We start from the raw sequence: 16,510 nt of genomic DNA, 5'->3' as shown, positions 1-16,510 counted from the left end.
GCAGAGATGGTTGTCCTTCTGGAAGGCTCTCCTCTCTCCACAGAGGAACGCTGGAGCTCTGACAGAGTGACCATCGGGGCCTTGGTCACCTCCCTGACTAAGGCTCTTCTTCCCCGACCGCTCAGTTTAGAAGGCCGGCCAGCTCTAGGAAGAGTCCTGGTGGTTCCAAACGTCTTCCATTTACGAATAATGGAGGCCACTGTGCTCATTGGGACCTTCAAAGCAGCAGAAATTTTTCTGTACCCTTCCCCAGATTTGTGCCTCAAGACAATCCTGTCTCGCAGGTCTACAGACAGTTCTTTTGACTTCATGCTTGGTGTTTGTGCTCTGACATGCACAGTCAACTGTGGGACCTTATATAGACAGTTATTATATTTCCAAATCATGTCCAATCAACTGAATTTACTGCAGGTGGACTCCAATTAAGCTGTAGAAAGATCTCAAGGATGATCAGTGGAAAAAAGATGCACCTGAGCTCAATTTTGAGCTTCATGGCAAAGGCTGTGAATACTTATGTAAATGTGATTTTGTTGTTTTCTATTTTTAATAAATTCAAAACATGTCAAAAAAACCTTTTTTCACATTGTCATAATGGAGTATTTTGTGTAGAATTTTGAGGTAAGAGATTAATTTAATTCAGTTTGGAATGAGGCTGTAACATGACAAAATGTAGAAAAAGTGAAGCGCTGTGAATACTTTCCGGATGCACTGTATATTTTGGGGGTCTAGGGATTAATACATGCAAACCAGTAAATGTTGTTTTAATGCCATATTAAAAGATAATAGGGATCAATGAAGCAAGCAACAATCAGGCAAACTGTGGAGCAGTTCACAAACATGATATCATGTTTTTTTTTTTTGCCAAGATTCCAGCTTTTAAAGGTTGCCATGTGTGATGTTTTGATCAGCTGATGAACAGCCTATTTCACTATTAATGAGAGTCACCCATTTCTTCAAGTGTAAATCCCAACATTTTTACCATGTGTATTCAAGGTAACTAACTAAGGTCAATATGGTAGCTACGAAGACAAGGCAATTAAAAAACACAAGTGTACAATATTGTGTTTGTAAAAAATACAGACAAGCAGTACCTCAATGCAATGTAAACACTTCCATGTAAAACTGCTACTTTGAGTAGAAAACAACATCCTGTTTCTGTTTCCCTGTCCTTTCTAGGAATTGATTGTGATGAACAGCAAAGCATTGGTCATGATTTTCTACAGTGGCACTACTTAGTCGCCCAGTCGCATCTATCTAGGCTAAAACATGTTCTTGAACATCCATTAGCAGCTGTTGCTTGTTGCCTTTGTGTGTACAGAACATCAGTCGGTATGGCGGATAAGCACTCTGTCTGGTACTAAGCTAGTTTTGTTTTCCTGGAACCGTCCCTGTTCTTCTGTCTCTTTCAGCGCTCTGATTCACATGTGTTTGAATGTGACCGCTTTGTGGCCTGCAGGCGGCCAATCCTAAGGGAGCGCATGCTGCATGGAGCTTTTAGAGAGGCACCGCAGGCCACTTCTGTAATGGAAGTCTCCAGAACCCACAGGGGCTGACAGGCTAATGTCCTTACAAGGGACTCTGTTTCTCCACTCAAATGGAATAGAAAAACTGTAGAACACAATACACTTTATCACTACATTACTGTCTATTTAGTTTAGAAGGAATTAAATCAGGAATCACAAAACTTGCAAAAATCTAAAACCTGAGATGGGGTGATCTCATCGTCCTGATGCACACTTTACCCTGCCTATAAAAAAAAAAAACAGCATTTTGCCATTTTTCCATGATGGTTCCAGCTATACAGAACAGAGACACAGATTTTTATGGGGAACTAAGTGAACCTGGACATTTTGTGTATTCAAAACAGCACCAAATTCCAAGCCGCCATACATAAGCTTCTTCAAGGGCTCCCCAATCCAGCCTCAGACCTTTTACACATAACATGGAGGCGGCAAACAGCAGACTTTTATTTCCAAAATAATATATATAATATAATATATATACTCCGGGCCAATAGTCGACAAGCCTCGGGCTGCAAACGGCCCATAGAGCATACATGACACTTTATTGGGTATCAGCACTAATATTATGTGTAGTCAAGATTGTACTGGAGGCAGTGATCAATAACTGCATTGACATCTACACATGAGTCAGCAAGACAAGCAACGACATGATAACTTTACAGCTCTGTCCATCTTACACAGCACAGATGAGATCCATCCAGGTTCTTGTGGTCATTTCTAAAGGCAGGTTTTTCAAAAGGCAGATGTCAAAATGGGCAATTACTCAAAGTTTTTCAAGCGTCATGGACTGACTGATTCCAAACAACCTTCCAAACAAGCCCCTTGTTGAAGGGACACAGCTGTCTGCTAGTCAGCCTGATGTGTGGGTCGTGTGCTGTCAGCCGGTCCTCACACCCCATCACCTAACACCTCCTCTTGACCGACTGCTACCGTCCGTCTATGTCACCTTCTGCCTGGGCTCACATATTCAGGAGATGTGCAGAAATGCCCCCCAAAAAAATCGATGCCGTTTTTTTGAACATGAGCAAGGAACCTCTGCAAATCATATACAGTAAATATTTGTTTGTATCGTTGTAGGTGATGAGTACAATTGTGACAGATTTAAAATTCAGTTCTGTACATATAAGATGTATTTCTGGATGTTTTAAGGGACCGAATGTCAATGCTTTTATGAAGCACTGTACCGTGCATGAATGAAGATTAAAAAAAAAGTCTGCATTAAAAGGAAAAAATGCTGAAAGACTTGCTGATACAAAAGTGAACTTAACGGCCCCCCTGAAGCAATTTTTGCTTTTAAATTTCAGTGAATAGCACGTCCTGCTATTATTACGCAATGTCATTACAAAAGCTCATATTTGTCAGCAAGGTTCGGCTTAATATGCGTGAGAATGAAATGTTTTACAAAAGCACAAAAACAGGTTTTTCTTTGAATTGTTCTGAAGTTTCACAAAGAAAACCAGACCATTTGACCTGCAAATATGACTGAAAAAGCTCTAATATAGTACATGCCATTAGTTGGCAATGTCACGTTTGAAGCAAACATAATGCACATGCGCTCCAAATCATCGTGAATAGAACAGCAGTTTTCAGCTTTCAGCTGTAAATCGTCCCTCGCCACTTCAAATTTTGTAGCTTCACTCTATCACAGTGTTAGAAAAATATATTAATAAATCACGCTGTTTCATGGCTGAATATGGCCTAATATTAGTTTAAAAATGTGCATATTGAAGCAATTTTTACTGATTATTTCAAGCATAAAAATGGCATTCAGAAGATTTATTCAAATGTGCTGTCAAGGATAAGTAATATTGTACACTGGTCTACACTCTTATTTACGTCTTACATGGCTTATTTACTCCTATTATGTCTGCTATATTGGGTAATACAAGTGTAACGGTGACTACAGGGGTGTTACTTTACACCTCGCGGTCTCTAATAACGTTGAAAACCATATTTAGACGGTCAGGTTTTCTATAATGAATGTTAGTTTGCGGAAATGCACTTATCACGGTTGTGTCTGGAACCTGTTAAACAAGAGATTATTATTCTCATTTTTAAGATTAACATGGAATGTATGATTTTGTGTGTCTTAACAATTCAACCAACAACAAAGTGAGGGTTGTATTTGGTCAAATTTAGATTCTTTGAGGATATATTGTTTAAAAATATGAAGGTCGGGCCTTCACCCGTGGAGCCCGGCCGGGCCCAGCCCGAAGAAGCCACACGGGATCTCCCCCTCGTAGACCCACCACCTACGGGGGCAAGCATAAGGGTCCGGTGCAATGTGTGTTGGGTGGCGGTCAAGGGCGGGTGCGTAGGCGACCTGGTCTTCGGCGGCCAAATCTGGTTCTTGGGACATGGAATGTCACTTCGCTGGTGGGGAAGGAACCTGAACTTGTGCGAGAGGTTGAGACATTCAGACTAGACATAGTCAGACTCACCTCGACCCACAGTTTGGGTTCCGGAACCAAACTTCTCGAGAGGGGCTGGACCTTGTTCTACTCTGGAGTTGCTGCAGGGGAGAGGCGGCGAGCTGGTGTGGGCTTATTAATAGCCCCCCGGCTTGGTGCCTCTGTGTTGGAGTCAGCCCCGGTGAACGAGAGGGTCATTTCCCTACGCCTTCGGGCTGGGGAAAGGGTCCTGACTGTCATTTGTGTGTACGCACCAAATGGCAGTTCGGAGTACCCGGCCTTCTTGGAGTCCATCAGAGGGGTGCTGGAGAGCACCCCAGCTGGTGACTCCGTCGTTCTACTGGGAGACTTCAACGCCCATGTGGGCAATGACAGTGTGACCTGGAGGGGCGTGATTGGGAGGAACGGCCTCCCTGATCTGAACCCGTGCGGTGTGATGTTATTGGACTTCTGTGCGAACCACAGTTTGTCCATAACTAACACCATGTTCGAACATAGGGATGTCCAGAAGTGCACTTGGCACCAGGACACCCGAGGCCGCAGGTCTATGATCGACTTTGTAGTCGTATCATCAGACCTGCGTCCACATGTTCTGGACACACGGGTGAAGAGAGGGGCTGAGCTGTCAACTGATCACCACCTGGTGGTGAGTTGGATTAGATGGCGGGGGAGGATGCTGGACAGACCTGGTAGGCCCAAACGAGTAGTGAGGGTGTGCTGGGAATGTCTGGCAGAGTCTCCCGTTCGTCGAGTCTTCAACTCTCACCTCGGGCAGAGCTTCACCTGCATCCCGGGGGAGGACCGGGATATTGAGTCCGAATGGGCCATATTCCGTGCCTCCATTGCTGAGGCAGCTGACTGGAGCTGCGGCCGCAAGGCGGTCGGTGCCAGTTGCGGCGGCAGGCCCCGAACCTGATGGTGGACACCAGAGGTCAGGGCAGCCGTCAAGCTGAAGAAGGAGTCCTATCAAGCCTTGATGGCTTGTGGGACTCCGGAAGCAGCTGACAGGTACCGTCAGGCCAAACGGTTTGCGGCTTCGGTGGTTGTCGAGGCAAAAACTCGGGTGTGGGAGGAATTCGGTGAGGCCATGGAGCATGACTTTCGGTCGGCCTCGAAGAGGTTCTGGCAAACCATCCGGCGCCTCAGAAAAGGGAAGCAGTGCCCAGTCCACACTGTTTACAGTGGAGACGGGGGCCTGCTGACCTCGACTGGGGATGTAGTCGGACGGTGGAAGGAATACTTTGAGGCCCCTCTCAATCCCACTGACATACCTCCCATAGAGGAAGCAGAGTCTGAGGACACATACGTGGACAGTGCCATCACTGTGGCTGAGGTATCTGGGGTCGTTAAGACGCTCCTCAGTGGCAAAGCTCCGCCCAGAATTCCTCAAGGCTCTGGATGTTGAGGGACTGTCTTGGCTGACACGTCTCTTCAACATTGCGTGGAAGTCGGGAACAGTACCTTTGGATTGGCAGACTGGGGTGGTGGTCCCCCTTTTTAAGAAGGGTGACCGGAGGGTGTGTTCCAACTACAGGGGGATCACACTCCTCAGCCTCCCTGGGAAAGTCTATTCCAGGGTGCTGGAGAGAAGGGTACGACCGTTGGCCGAACCTCTGATACAGGAGGTCCAATGCGGTTTTCGTCCTGGTGGTGGAACAGTGGACCAGCTCTACACCCTCACGAGGGTGCTTGAGGGTGCATGGGAGTTTGCCCAACCAGTCTACATGTGCTTTGTGGACCTGGAAAAGGCATTTGACCGTGTCCCTCGCGGCGTCCTTTGGGGGGTGCTCCAGGAGTACGGGATTGGTGGCGCGCTACTACGTGCTATCCGGTCCTTGTACAAACGGGGCAGGAGTCTGGTTCGCATTGCCAGTAGTAAGTTGAGCCTGTTTCCGGTAAACGTTGGCCTCCGCCAAGGCTGCCCTTTGTCACCGATTCTGTTCACAATTTTCATGGACAGAATTTCTAGGCGCAGCCAAGGTGTTGAGGGAGTCCAGTTCGGGGGCCTTAGAATCTCATCTCTGCTATTTGCAGATGATGTGGTTCTTATGGCCTCTTCGGGCTGCGACCTTCAGCGTTTACTGGAACGGTTTGCATCGGAGTGTGAAGCTTCTGGGATGAGACTCAGTACCTCCAAATCAGAGGCCATGGTTCTCAGTCGGAAAAGGGTGGAGTGCTCCCTCCAGGTTGGGAATGAGGTCCTGCCCCAGGTGGAGGAGTTTAAGTATCTCGGGGTCTTGTTCACGAGTGAGGGAAAGTGGGAGCGTGAGGTCGACAGACGGATCGGTGCAGCCTCGGCAGTAATGCGGTCGCTGTACCGGACCGTCGTGGTGAAAAGAGAGCTGAGCCGGAGGGCAAAGCTCTCAATTTACCGGTCGATCTATGTTCCCACCCTCACCTATGGTCATGAGCTTTGGGTCATGACCGAAAGAATGAGATCGCGGATACAGGCGGCTGAAATGAGTTTCCTCCGTAGGGTAAGAGATAGGGTGAGGAGCTCAGCCATCCGGGAGGGGCTCAGAGTAGAGCCGCTTCTCCTTCACATCGAGAGGAGTCAGTTGAGGTGGCTCGGGCATCTAGTCCGGATGCCTCTCGGACGCCTCCCTGGCGAGGTGTTCCGGTCATGCCTAGCCGGGAAAAGGCCCCGGGGCAGACCTAGGGCACGCTGGAGGGACTATGTCTCACAGCTGGCCTGGGAACGCCTTGGTGTCCTCCCGGTGGAGCTGGACGAGGTGGCCGGGGACCGGGAAGTCTGGGCTTCCCTTCTAAGACTGCTGCCCCCGCGACCCGGACCCGGATAAGCGGAGGAAAATGGAATGGATGGAATGGAATGGAAAATATGAATAGATGACTATTTGACCATTCTTATGATGATTATGATTCTAAAAATGCATGTCTTTCATATCACTGGTACAAATATTATGCAAATTCTATTTTTTTTATACCTATGTGACATACTTATGATGATGCTATTCACAGGTCATCTACCTAACCTGACCAGCTCTTGTAAATAGTTGAAGTGTGAAATTAAACTCAAGAAAATCTAGAAATGGACTTGGAATTTAACACCAAAAATGTTTGAAAAATGAGGACGTAATGCTGTAGATGTTGCCTTAATGGATAAAAAACAAGCGTTTTCTGTTTTAAATGAAGATGAACTCTATACAGCAGTTCTGTTCTGTCCAGTTGATTCGGCTGCAGGTATTTTCTCTCTCTTTAACCTTGAGTGCTTAACTCAGGACAAACATGTGCCAGCTCAACACAACACAGAGAGTGGGCGAGCGGGCAAGGCGCTGACCCAAGCACATCTCCAGAGGAAAGCACTCCTCCCTTGGGAGGAGTTTATACTGCCAAAAGAATTTACTTCCAGCTAGTTTTTAAATGCCCGATGCGGCATGCCACAAAGTGCTGTCATTGTCTGTTGCAGTTCACATGTCTCTTTTTACGCTTTTGCTATCCTTTTCTATCCCTATTGTCTGTTTTTGCTGTGCGTTCGTCTCTGCTTGTTTATGGCTTTTGCCAGACGAGTGCAATGTTGTTAAAAAATATGAGGACTAGCAAATAATTTAAGGGTTATTGTGTTTTTCCCAACCCAAAACAGCAATAAATAAAAACTAAGTGTGCTCATATGGTGCAAAAAGACAGCATGGGATTAGGGTGGTTATTCATTTTTACTCAGCCATGCCAGTTCTTCCCTCCTCTGCCTTTCTGTTTGATGGCAGAGTAGGTGTGCTTATCAAGAATTAATGATGCCTTTTAGACAGAGAAATGTAACAAGGCATACATGTCAAGCACCTCCATGTTGGGATTCCAGGTGCTCAATGCTCATTGCTTCAAAGTCGCCGATGACTCATCTTGATGATTTCAATAAGACTGCGATGAGAGGGGGAGCGTTTCCTTGCATTCAGTGAAGCAAATGGGATGCAAAAAATGTGAAGCTCGAGATCAGCAAGCGAACCACATTTTTCTTTTTAGCGACTTCAAAGGATGACGTGAACGCAGGGTTGTGGGTGTTCGTCCTTCCTGCGCATGACTCAGTCCTAGACGAAGGGAACTGCCTTCTTTTAATGGCAGATTCTCTATTTTCCGCATGCTTTCACTCAAGTCACGGACAGCATCACTACAACAATGCAGTGTTGAAACATTCAAATATTGCTTCACAATTTACCACAAAAGACTTTTTCTTCCAATTCTCTGATTCTCAATTTACTGATTCAGATGTAAGACGCAAAACATCAACACAAGGAAAAGGCAGACCAACCAGATGTTGACCAGGAAAGGGTGCTCCAAGTTCTGCATGATCTGAAGTTCTTTCAAGACGTTCCTCACTTCGTTGCGCTCCACGCATTTCAGCTTGTTCATGTACTTCATGGCGTACATCTTCTTGGTGTCTTTCTTCTGCACAATGCATACCTGAGAAGAACGTTTTCAGTGATGAGTCCAAATTCTGTGCTGACGTGATGGAATCGATAAATCATTCAAAATGTGTGACAACCACGGTTGATGCATTGACCCAAAAACAGCGGAATCTTGGTTTTTGTCATGAAATTAGAGAAAACTGAAGCAATTTCAAATATGAACAAAGAACCTATTTACTTTTAAATGTGTTTAAATTCACTTTTATTGGTGATGAGTGGATGGGGACGGAAGAGCCACATTGCCAGTGTTTGGCAATGTGACTCTTCCTTTTTTTTTAATGCTTGAATATTTTTTTAAACACACAAATATCAGATTTTCTGTAAGACCGTGAATGCATCCTGGCTGTTTTCAGACTGGTGATTGGATGAGTGCAAGGACCGGAGGAGGATGCGCCGTTTGTGCGTTCGTTGAGACGTGACAGAGATGGCTGTCGAGTCACTGCTGCACATTTCTTGAGATGTCGGGTAGCGAGATTTAACAAATGTATTATCACGACAACACATTCGCACTGCACTTATGTTTGTTGTAGTCTGTTATTAAGAAGGATTAAACATTTTAAAGGTTTATAAGCTGTTTGCAGCAGGTGGGCGAGGGGTAGTAAAGGTTGTCGACCCCTGATCTAGTCCATTACAAAGTAAACTCCGAAGAGTGGTTGGTTGGAGTTGTATACTTGCTCAATTGAACTTTATTGTAGACCTCGGCAGCAGGTACAATCATCATTACACACATTGGCCTGGCTCACTATTTGTTATGGGTCTCCGTTAAAACGTTGTCTTGCAACGCTTCGTACCTTAACATTACAATCCTATTGTAACAGATGTGGCCTTTGTTTCACGTCAAGTTGGGTTATTTTTCTGCCATAATAAAAAACACACATAACACTGAAATACGCAGTGTACTTGAACATCACAGCACGGTGCACATTGTTTATTTGGAAAAAGAAAGGAGACAAAAACTGAGTTGTTCATCATTCTGTGTGCGTTCCATTAACATTACATGACCGGAATCTGTCTATAGTGTACCAACTCGAAAATAATTGCGAACCACTTGTACACCGTGCAGCCACAGAAATTAGTGTTAGTAAGTAAATAGATTTTCAGACTCACATTCATAGCTATGAAAAATTTAGAGTCGCCATGATAATTTATTGTGATTAATCAATTTAAAACTACGATTAATCTGATTAATGGTTTTCATCATTTGACAGCCCTAATTATGACATATTTATAAACTCAGGTAAGGGCAAAAAAAGGCAAAGTTATTAATTTTATTTGCACCAAAAACTTTTTTCCGATGATTTTCCATCAAAATGAGATCCCACAAAAACTGGGAGTATGAAAACCGAGGTTGAGCTGACTAAGACTTTTTCCTGAGAATCAAAGAAATGTATACATTCATTCCAACAGGTGCTGTGAAACACTTTCTCCCAAAGAAATTCAGACCTATTCTTCCTGATTACCATCTGCGTATAGATACCTCATATTCATTCACGGTCCGATCGTGCTACCAGCACCAATAAGCCGGTGATTACTGCTATCTAAGAGAGTGTTCTTTAGAGCATCTGGCACAGTTAATCAGCCAGACCCTGATCACATCACTCCCCCCATTGAGCAGCTTGCCATGTACTGTGATTAGACTGCTTATCTGTTGTCAGACAGAATGTTGATGCGGTGTATAGCCGCTCTCTGCATTGCTGCAAGTCATTGCATGCGTGTTAAATGCTAATGTGAATTATTACCCTATACACGACACAGCTCCAATTAAAAAAAGAAGTGCCAACTCTAGATTGTATACAATAACACTGAAGTGACGCCAATATCGTTCATGACAAAATGAATGATGTGTTTTCGCTAGCTCTGGCTTTGGCTTGTTAAACGATGGCTCAATGTAGCAAATGTATGTGGCAGTGGGTGCTGAAAGCTGCATCTGAAATAGGAAAACTTGTGATAAACTTTAAGAACCATTGTACATTTTTTCACCTTGTAGTTCCGAATATTATCATTACGATTGAACAGATTACAAATACTGATACCTTTACTCATACTGACTATATTCTAACATTACATATCAGGATAACAATTTTATATATCACACCAAGTGCTGCTGTCTGAAGTCATATTTGTACTTATCTTATTCCAGGATTTGTCACTGTGTGAAAAAGCAGTTATGGTAATATTTCCCTTCACATTTTTTGTATATTATATCTATGTATGTTATTTTAAATTGAGAAAATGCCATTTTAAATGTGAACAAATACTCTAAATGGGTTGAAATCGTCTGTTTGGTCAGTTTGTTGTATTGGGACCATGCAGCTTCTTTTGTTCTTATCTCGATATGTGGAAAAATTATAGGCCTACCTTTCCGAAACTTCCTTTTCCGATTGCTCTGAGGATCTGGAAGTGGTCGAAATTGACTGTGAGGACAAAAAGAATATGACAGGAGTTAATTTAATGAAATATAAGACTAATAGGTTGAGAATTTTTGCACACAAATTGTTATGGAATGCTCTGTTGACTCATCAGAATATATATTATGTTGTTTTTTTTGTCTGTCTTTCTCACACACACACACACACTTCACTCTCATCCATTAACCAGCACTGAGCGTTGCCATTTGAAACCGGATGTGCTGTTTGTGTCTGGTTACCATGACAAAGAGGAAAGGCCCCCCCCCCTTCTTTGCAGCTCTCCTGGGGTTTGAACTGCTGCTCGACACTCAATGTACTCATTTGACCATTCACTTACACTATACACACACCCCACACCTACACAACTGGTTAAAATGTACACGAGACACATGGACTTCACCCCTCTCAGTCTTGAGATCTACACACACATCTATTGGATTTGACAGTTAATATTGTGCTCTGTTAGTCACCGGCACTTCCTTCCAATCTGCGTTTCAGTGCGTACTCAACTCAACTGCGATAGGAACCATACACGGCCTGATTTACAATGGAGCATGTGCACACACACACACATTATTCTGTTTACATCACAACAGAGAGCGACACACAATGCATATCAACATTATCATTGCCCCGCTGAGCCGCTTAGATATTCTGTGCTTGATGGCTTTTCATTTTTTATTTTTTACAGAGACAGCTGAGCTCCTCCAAATGAAAAAAGGTGCGGGGCCGTCGTCGTGTTCCGGCAAGATGGTTTAATGCTGTGTGTGAAATGATGGACACATGAGTAAGAGAGCGTGTAATGACTGCAATCTGTACATGACTGGAATTGACACATTGACAGCCCTGCACCCATCAAACTGCTCATCAATTAGTATTTGATTGACACATGCTAATCTCGTTTGAAAAGTCTGAATGAGTCTATCTGCCAACGGCTGTTTTAGGATGTGACAAAGTTTTTTTTTCTTTGTGCTGGTGTAATCCTCACTGTAGTATTTCATCATGCACGCTAAAAAAAAAAGATTGCAGTCAGAACATCATACAAAAAGTCATAAAGTCACATGACTTCACATGTTTATAATGACCTACTGCAAAAGTGCAAGTCAAAGATCCTCTATATATTAAGAACTGCCTTCTGTAAGGATAAACTGAACAAAAGCAACTCAAAGATGCTTTTAATGACAGGAACAACAATGCAGTGTCATCTATATCAGACCTGATGTCCTTGAATGCACCTGGTGTCTGTGCTATTCATTTGCTATGCCACTATGAGGTGCATGCCATGTTCATTGTTGACCTGGTGAAGCTTGAGCAGGAAGGCATCCAGTGTCGGACACACAGCTATATGGCTAACCATCTACTGGATAAGAGCGAGGCTTAAAGCCAAAGATCATATTGCATTGTTTGGGGAAATTAAACAGTATTATGGGACTGTTTAATGCCCAATTCGATCTACTGGTCCCGGCAGGGGAGTGGTCTACAGAAGTGGTCCTTCTTTTTATTAAACTTATCTACTAAGTGTTGAATCAGAGCAATTGGACTCGCTTGATTTTTAACTTCTTGTTTCCATTCTCATCCAGGTCCATGTGAAAATGCTCAGATTCAACTGCCCAGATATAACCTGTACTGAAATGCTCCGATCAGGGATTTATGCTGCCGATTCCGATACTGATCATCCATGAGTGAGATTGGCTGACACTGATATCGATCACATGGATTAACTGTACATTTTTCAATTCAATGATTATACAATTACAATTTTTGACCAGATTTTTCCTGTTCAATAATAAAAAAAAATTTGCTCAAGATAAATGTTTAAAGGTAATTAAGTGTATTTCACTCTCACGTTGTTGCTCTGATAACCCCAATAACAAAGAACCCATGGGTCCATGTGGCGAACTAAGGCGAATAAAACAATCAGCAGTAAACAGCCGCTTTAAGCACAGTCGCCTGGTTACACAAGGTGGAAAACCTTTGGAGCACATAAGGGACGCCTTTGATACACAAATGACTCTCATGGGAGATCAACATGTCCTGACATGGTTCACTGTCACACACTGTGGCTTCACCGTAAACTGTCCAACACCCATTCCGTAGTGACGCAAAATCATCCAAAATAGACTCTACTATTACATGATTTGATATGCAGTATTTAATCTGACAAATTTTAAATAACTTTGATCAAACGTAGAATTACTACAAGTTCTGCTTGGGAATTTAACACAGTGGCAGCAATACTACATTGCATTTATATAGATCTTTTCTTCTGGCATATACGACAAGACAATGACAATCCACTTTAAAAGCCTTCTGTTCACCTTTATAGTTTTTTTTAATACCTGATGCTCTTCACTTTGCTACAGAACTACAGTGTTGTTCTCAGCTTTTCACCAGGCGGCCTTGGTTGTGGTGAGGACCTCCACTGTGACGCATGGTGGTATCAGGTGTGACAGTGAAGGTAATTACAGCCTAATGATTTTTTTTCTAAAGGGAAAATATCAGGCATATCTATTTGCAGTATGATGTTTATTTATTTAAATGGACACCCTGCGATTAATTGGGGACACTAGCGTCTACTAGACCAGAGGCCGCTATTTGAGTTAATGCTTTAAGGCAATAAATCAGTCAACACAAAAGATGAGGAGCTGTTTCCCTGGCAACATTATGGCATATACATTTTTTATATTCACTTTACTGTCTTCTTACATTCCTGCCTGTCCTCAGAGCCACGTCCTGCCGAGGCAGTGAAGGAACACAAAAGCCACACACCGCAGTGTCAAACAATAAAAACTAAAGTGAAGAAATTCCCTTCTGCTTACGTCGACCTCAAAACAACAAGCCTGCCTGTTTCTGACGTGAGCGAAGGGGATTACTTCCTTTCCAGCGTGAGGGGCTTTTCATCTAATTCAAAACGATGTGTCTGCTTTTAGAGCGCCCTCGGTGAAAGCGCCACTCGCTGCGACAAGTCGGAGGAGGTATATTAACTCAAGGGTAGAAGGTAAAGACTTTTGTATGAGTGACATTTTTACCGAGCGGTATGCAGGATGACTAAGCAGCGGTGAGGTTCGCCGATGATTAATGAATTCCTTTTGGATAGAGGTTGCCTCCAGTTAAAAAGGAGATGGTTTCATTAGTGGGTGCAGTAATTTGATGATGGCAGGGGGTGGTGGGTGTTTGTTGGGGGGGGGGGGTGTTTGACTTTAAATAATGTGTCAGCATACTGTATCAGCACTCAAACCAAAAATAATACCAATAGCGAACTGGGAATGACTCAAAACCCTGAAAAATGGCACCTGCAAATCTTGTCATAATCAACATGATGACGTGTAAATTGTGAAAGTGGTTAGCGTGCAGGCCACACAGCTAGGAGACCTGAGTTTGAGTCCACCCTTGGCCATTTCTGTGTGGAGTTTTCATGTTCTCCCCGTGCATGCGTGGGTTTTCTCCGGGTACTCCCACATTCCAAAAACATGCTAGGTTAATTGGCAACTCCAAATTGTCCATAGGTATGAATGTGAGTGTGAATGGTTGTTTGTCTATATGTGCCCTGTGATTGGCTGGCGACCAGTCCAGGGTGTACCCTGCCTCTCGCCCAAAGACAGCTGGGATAGGCTCCAGCACGCCTGCGACCCTCGTGAGGATAAGCGATAGAAAATCAATGAATATTTTGTACTTTAAGGCGCTACTGAGCTGGTTTTGGTAGTGGGTTGCAACTGAACGGACCCCTCTGAAACATATAATTTGGCCAGAATGTATGCTTTTGTCAGTTTTTAATGGATTGTGAATGATGAGTGTTGTTTGTGTGACTTACAACATGATCTAATTTGCTTTCAAGTTCAACGGCAATAAGAGAAAAGAATGCAGTTTTGCTTTTGTCGACATCAGCGACCTGAGAGAACATATTGTAAATGGAATCTTCCCTGAACCCTAAAAATTTGATTTTCTGATTATTCTGATGTATTGATTTTGTGGAGTCCCTCATCTGTGTCACACTTTTGGCTTGAATCATTATAATCAGTGTTCCAGGAAATATGAATACAAGGGAAAAAACACCTAGTCTCGTCTCTTTTCTGTTTATATTGATGTATTAATAAACCATGCTGTGCAGTGCTGTTGCCATATGGTTTCAGTAATAGTTTTTTCAGAGAAAAGAGAGTCAGCTTTAGATCCAATCATCACAACATCCAGAACATGCTCACCTCCAAAGGTTCAATTCCATGTAAAAAGGACTTTTACTGTGTTTTACTGTACAAGAATGCTTCTTCTGTTCTGTTCTGTATCTCTATTTGCCTTCACTTTAGTATTTCCTATTTACCTTGCGGCAATTACCAGTTACCAGCGCCACAAAAGTAGACAGATGAAGTTTTTAAAGTTGACACTCACCCTCATCTGTGTCACCCGTGATGGGAGACTTGCTGGACTGTCCAAGCCCCATGACGGCTCCTCTGTCAGCCTCCGGTTCAGCTCCCGTCACTCAACTCAGCATCCGAAGGATCGCCCTCTGGGACGCACTCATAGCCTGGTCAGCACTCCTCCTCCTCCTCAAACCCACTCTCCAACATGACCGCCCCACATCATTATAACGTTTGCACACGTTTCTATCGGTTCCTCGCAGTTCCTCTAGAGTGACATTATTTTCTGTGCTGTCTTCACTGATATAGAGAGCCTGGAGGAGAATGGCTGTAGTGGTGATGACCCTCTGGTGACTGAGTATCTAACCTGTGAGGGGAGGCAGAAAAACATGACACCGTCAGTGGAAGGTAGACAAGGCGGGACCAAGAGTGAGGGAGGGATGCAACAGCAATCAAGCCTAAGGCAAGGAAATCAGCTAGATGGGTATCATAGAAATTTCTCTTAAGGTCCATTTTACATGTAAGACGGAGCAGCTGTTATTGTGAAGCTTGTCTTGCAAGTTTAACACGGCGAACGAGCTCCTCGTGTATGTAACTTACCCAACACTCCACCAGTGTTTTTGTTATTAAAAACAGTACTGCTCAAGGTGCAGATTACACTAATAATGTACTGCTTTGGGGTACAACCTTCACATTTCAGCAAGTATTTTATTACAATATATCACTTCAAAGGGCAATACAATAGAAAATAAAGTTGGATACACTTCAGAGTAGTCAATGTACCACTTGTATAGCAGTATATAATTACCAGCCACTGAAAATGACTGACAGCCATTACTGTCTAAATAGCTGGCAACACAAGTGAGTACCAAAGTAATTGGGTCTTTACAGTCATGCATGGTGCTTGTAGCATCATGATGAGCTGCATGAATGCTGCCAGCACAGAGGAGCTATGGTTCTAACATATGGGAACTCATGAGTCTGTTTGAATGGTACTAAAGGAAATCCGCCTAGCGACAAATGACCAAATAAGGATGCAAAAAAACAAAACAATGTTAAATGGGACAAGGCGTTTGAGCATTATTTTAAAGTTTCATGATTAGAATTTGTTTTTAGATCATAGAAGTTACATTTTTGAAGAAAATATGGTACAAAACCCCAAAATAATCTAGAATCTGAATAATTTAGGTCTGGTTTTCTTGTGTGCATGTGTGTTTTTGACAAACAAAACTTAATTTTGGTTGTTTCTTCAGCAACAGGTGGCAACATTTATAACATATTGTTAAGACTTTCATGCACATTTAACCCCATTTCAAAAAAACATCCCTGTAGTGAATAGAATGGATTGATATTATTCATTCATTCATTCATTCATTTTCTACCGCTTTTTTCCTCACG

General features: G+C 43.3%; 1 protein-coding gene and 1 long non-coding RNA gene across 7 annotated transcripts in view; one reads left to right on the top strand and one right to left on the bottom strand.

Moving 5' to 3' along the window:
• LOC131138895 (uncharacterized) overlaps positions 1-12,482 on the top strand; it is a 34,808-nt gene extending 22,326 nt beyond the window's left edge. Inside the window, exons 5-6 of one of the 2 annotated variants that reach the window (XR_013625142.1) lie at positions 11,452-11,547; positions 12,341-12,482. This is a non-coding gene — a long non-coding RNA (uncharacterized LOC131138895). Of the gene's footprint in view, positions 1-11,451; positions 11,807-12,340 lie in introns of those variants that run through there. The other variant, XR_009132160.2, reaches the window with a different exon arrangement.
• Positions 1-16,510, bottom strand: part of stk32a (serine/threonine kinase 32A) — a 45,270-nt gene that overhangs the window by 24,518 nt on the left and 4,242 nt on the right. For 4 of the 5 annotated variants that reach the window (XM_058088238.2, XM_058088240.2, XM_058088241.2 and 1 more), the window contains 3 exons: positions 15,144-15,479; positions 10,711-10,766; positions 8,196-8,347 (listed from right to left, as the gene is read on the bottom strand). In XM_058088238.2, coding sequence (XP_057944221.2) covers positions 8,196-8,347; positions 10,711-10,766; positions 15,144-15,195 — 260 coding nt within the window. In that variant the 5' untranslated portion in view covers positions 15,196-15,479. Of the gene's footprint in view, positions 1-8,195; positions 8,348-10,710; positions 10,768-14,737; positions 14,764-15,143; positions 15,480-16,510 lie in introns of those variants that run through there. The other variant, XM_078787539.1, reaches the window with a different exon arrangement.

This window comes from Doryrhamphus excisus, linkage group LG21 (genome assembly GCF_037039965.1).
Source record: "Doryrhamphus excisus strain RoL-2023G ecotype Guam linkage group LG21, RoL_Dexc_Guam_v1.1, whole genome shotgun sequence".
Taxonomy (NCBI): Eukaryota; Metazoa; Chordata; class Actinopteri; order Syngnathiformes; family Syngnathidae; genus Doryrhamphus; species Doryrhamphus excisus.
Note: the sequence above shows the minus strand (reverse complement) of the source record. Positions and strands in the feature narration are given on the sequence as shown.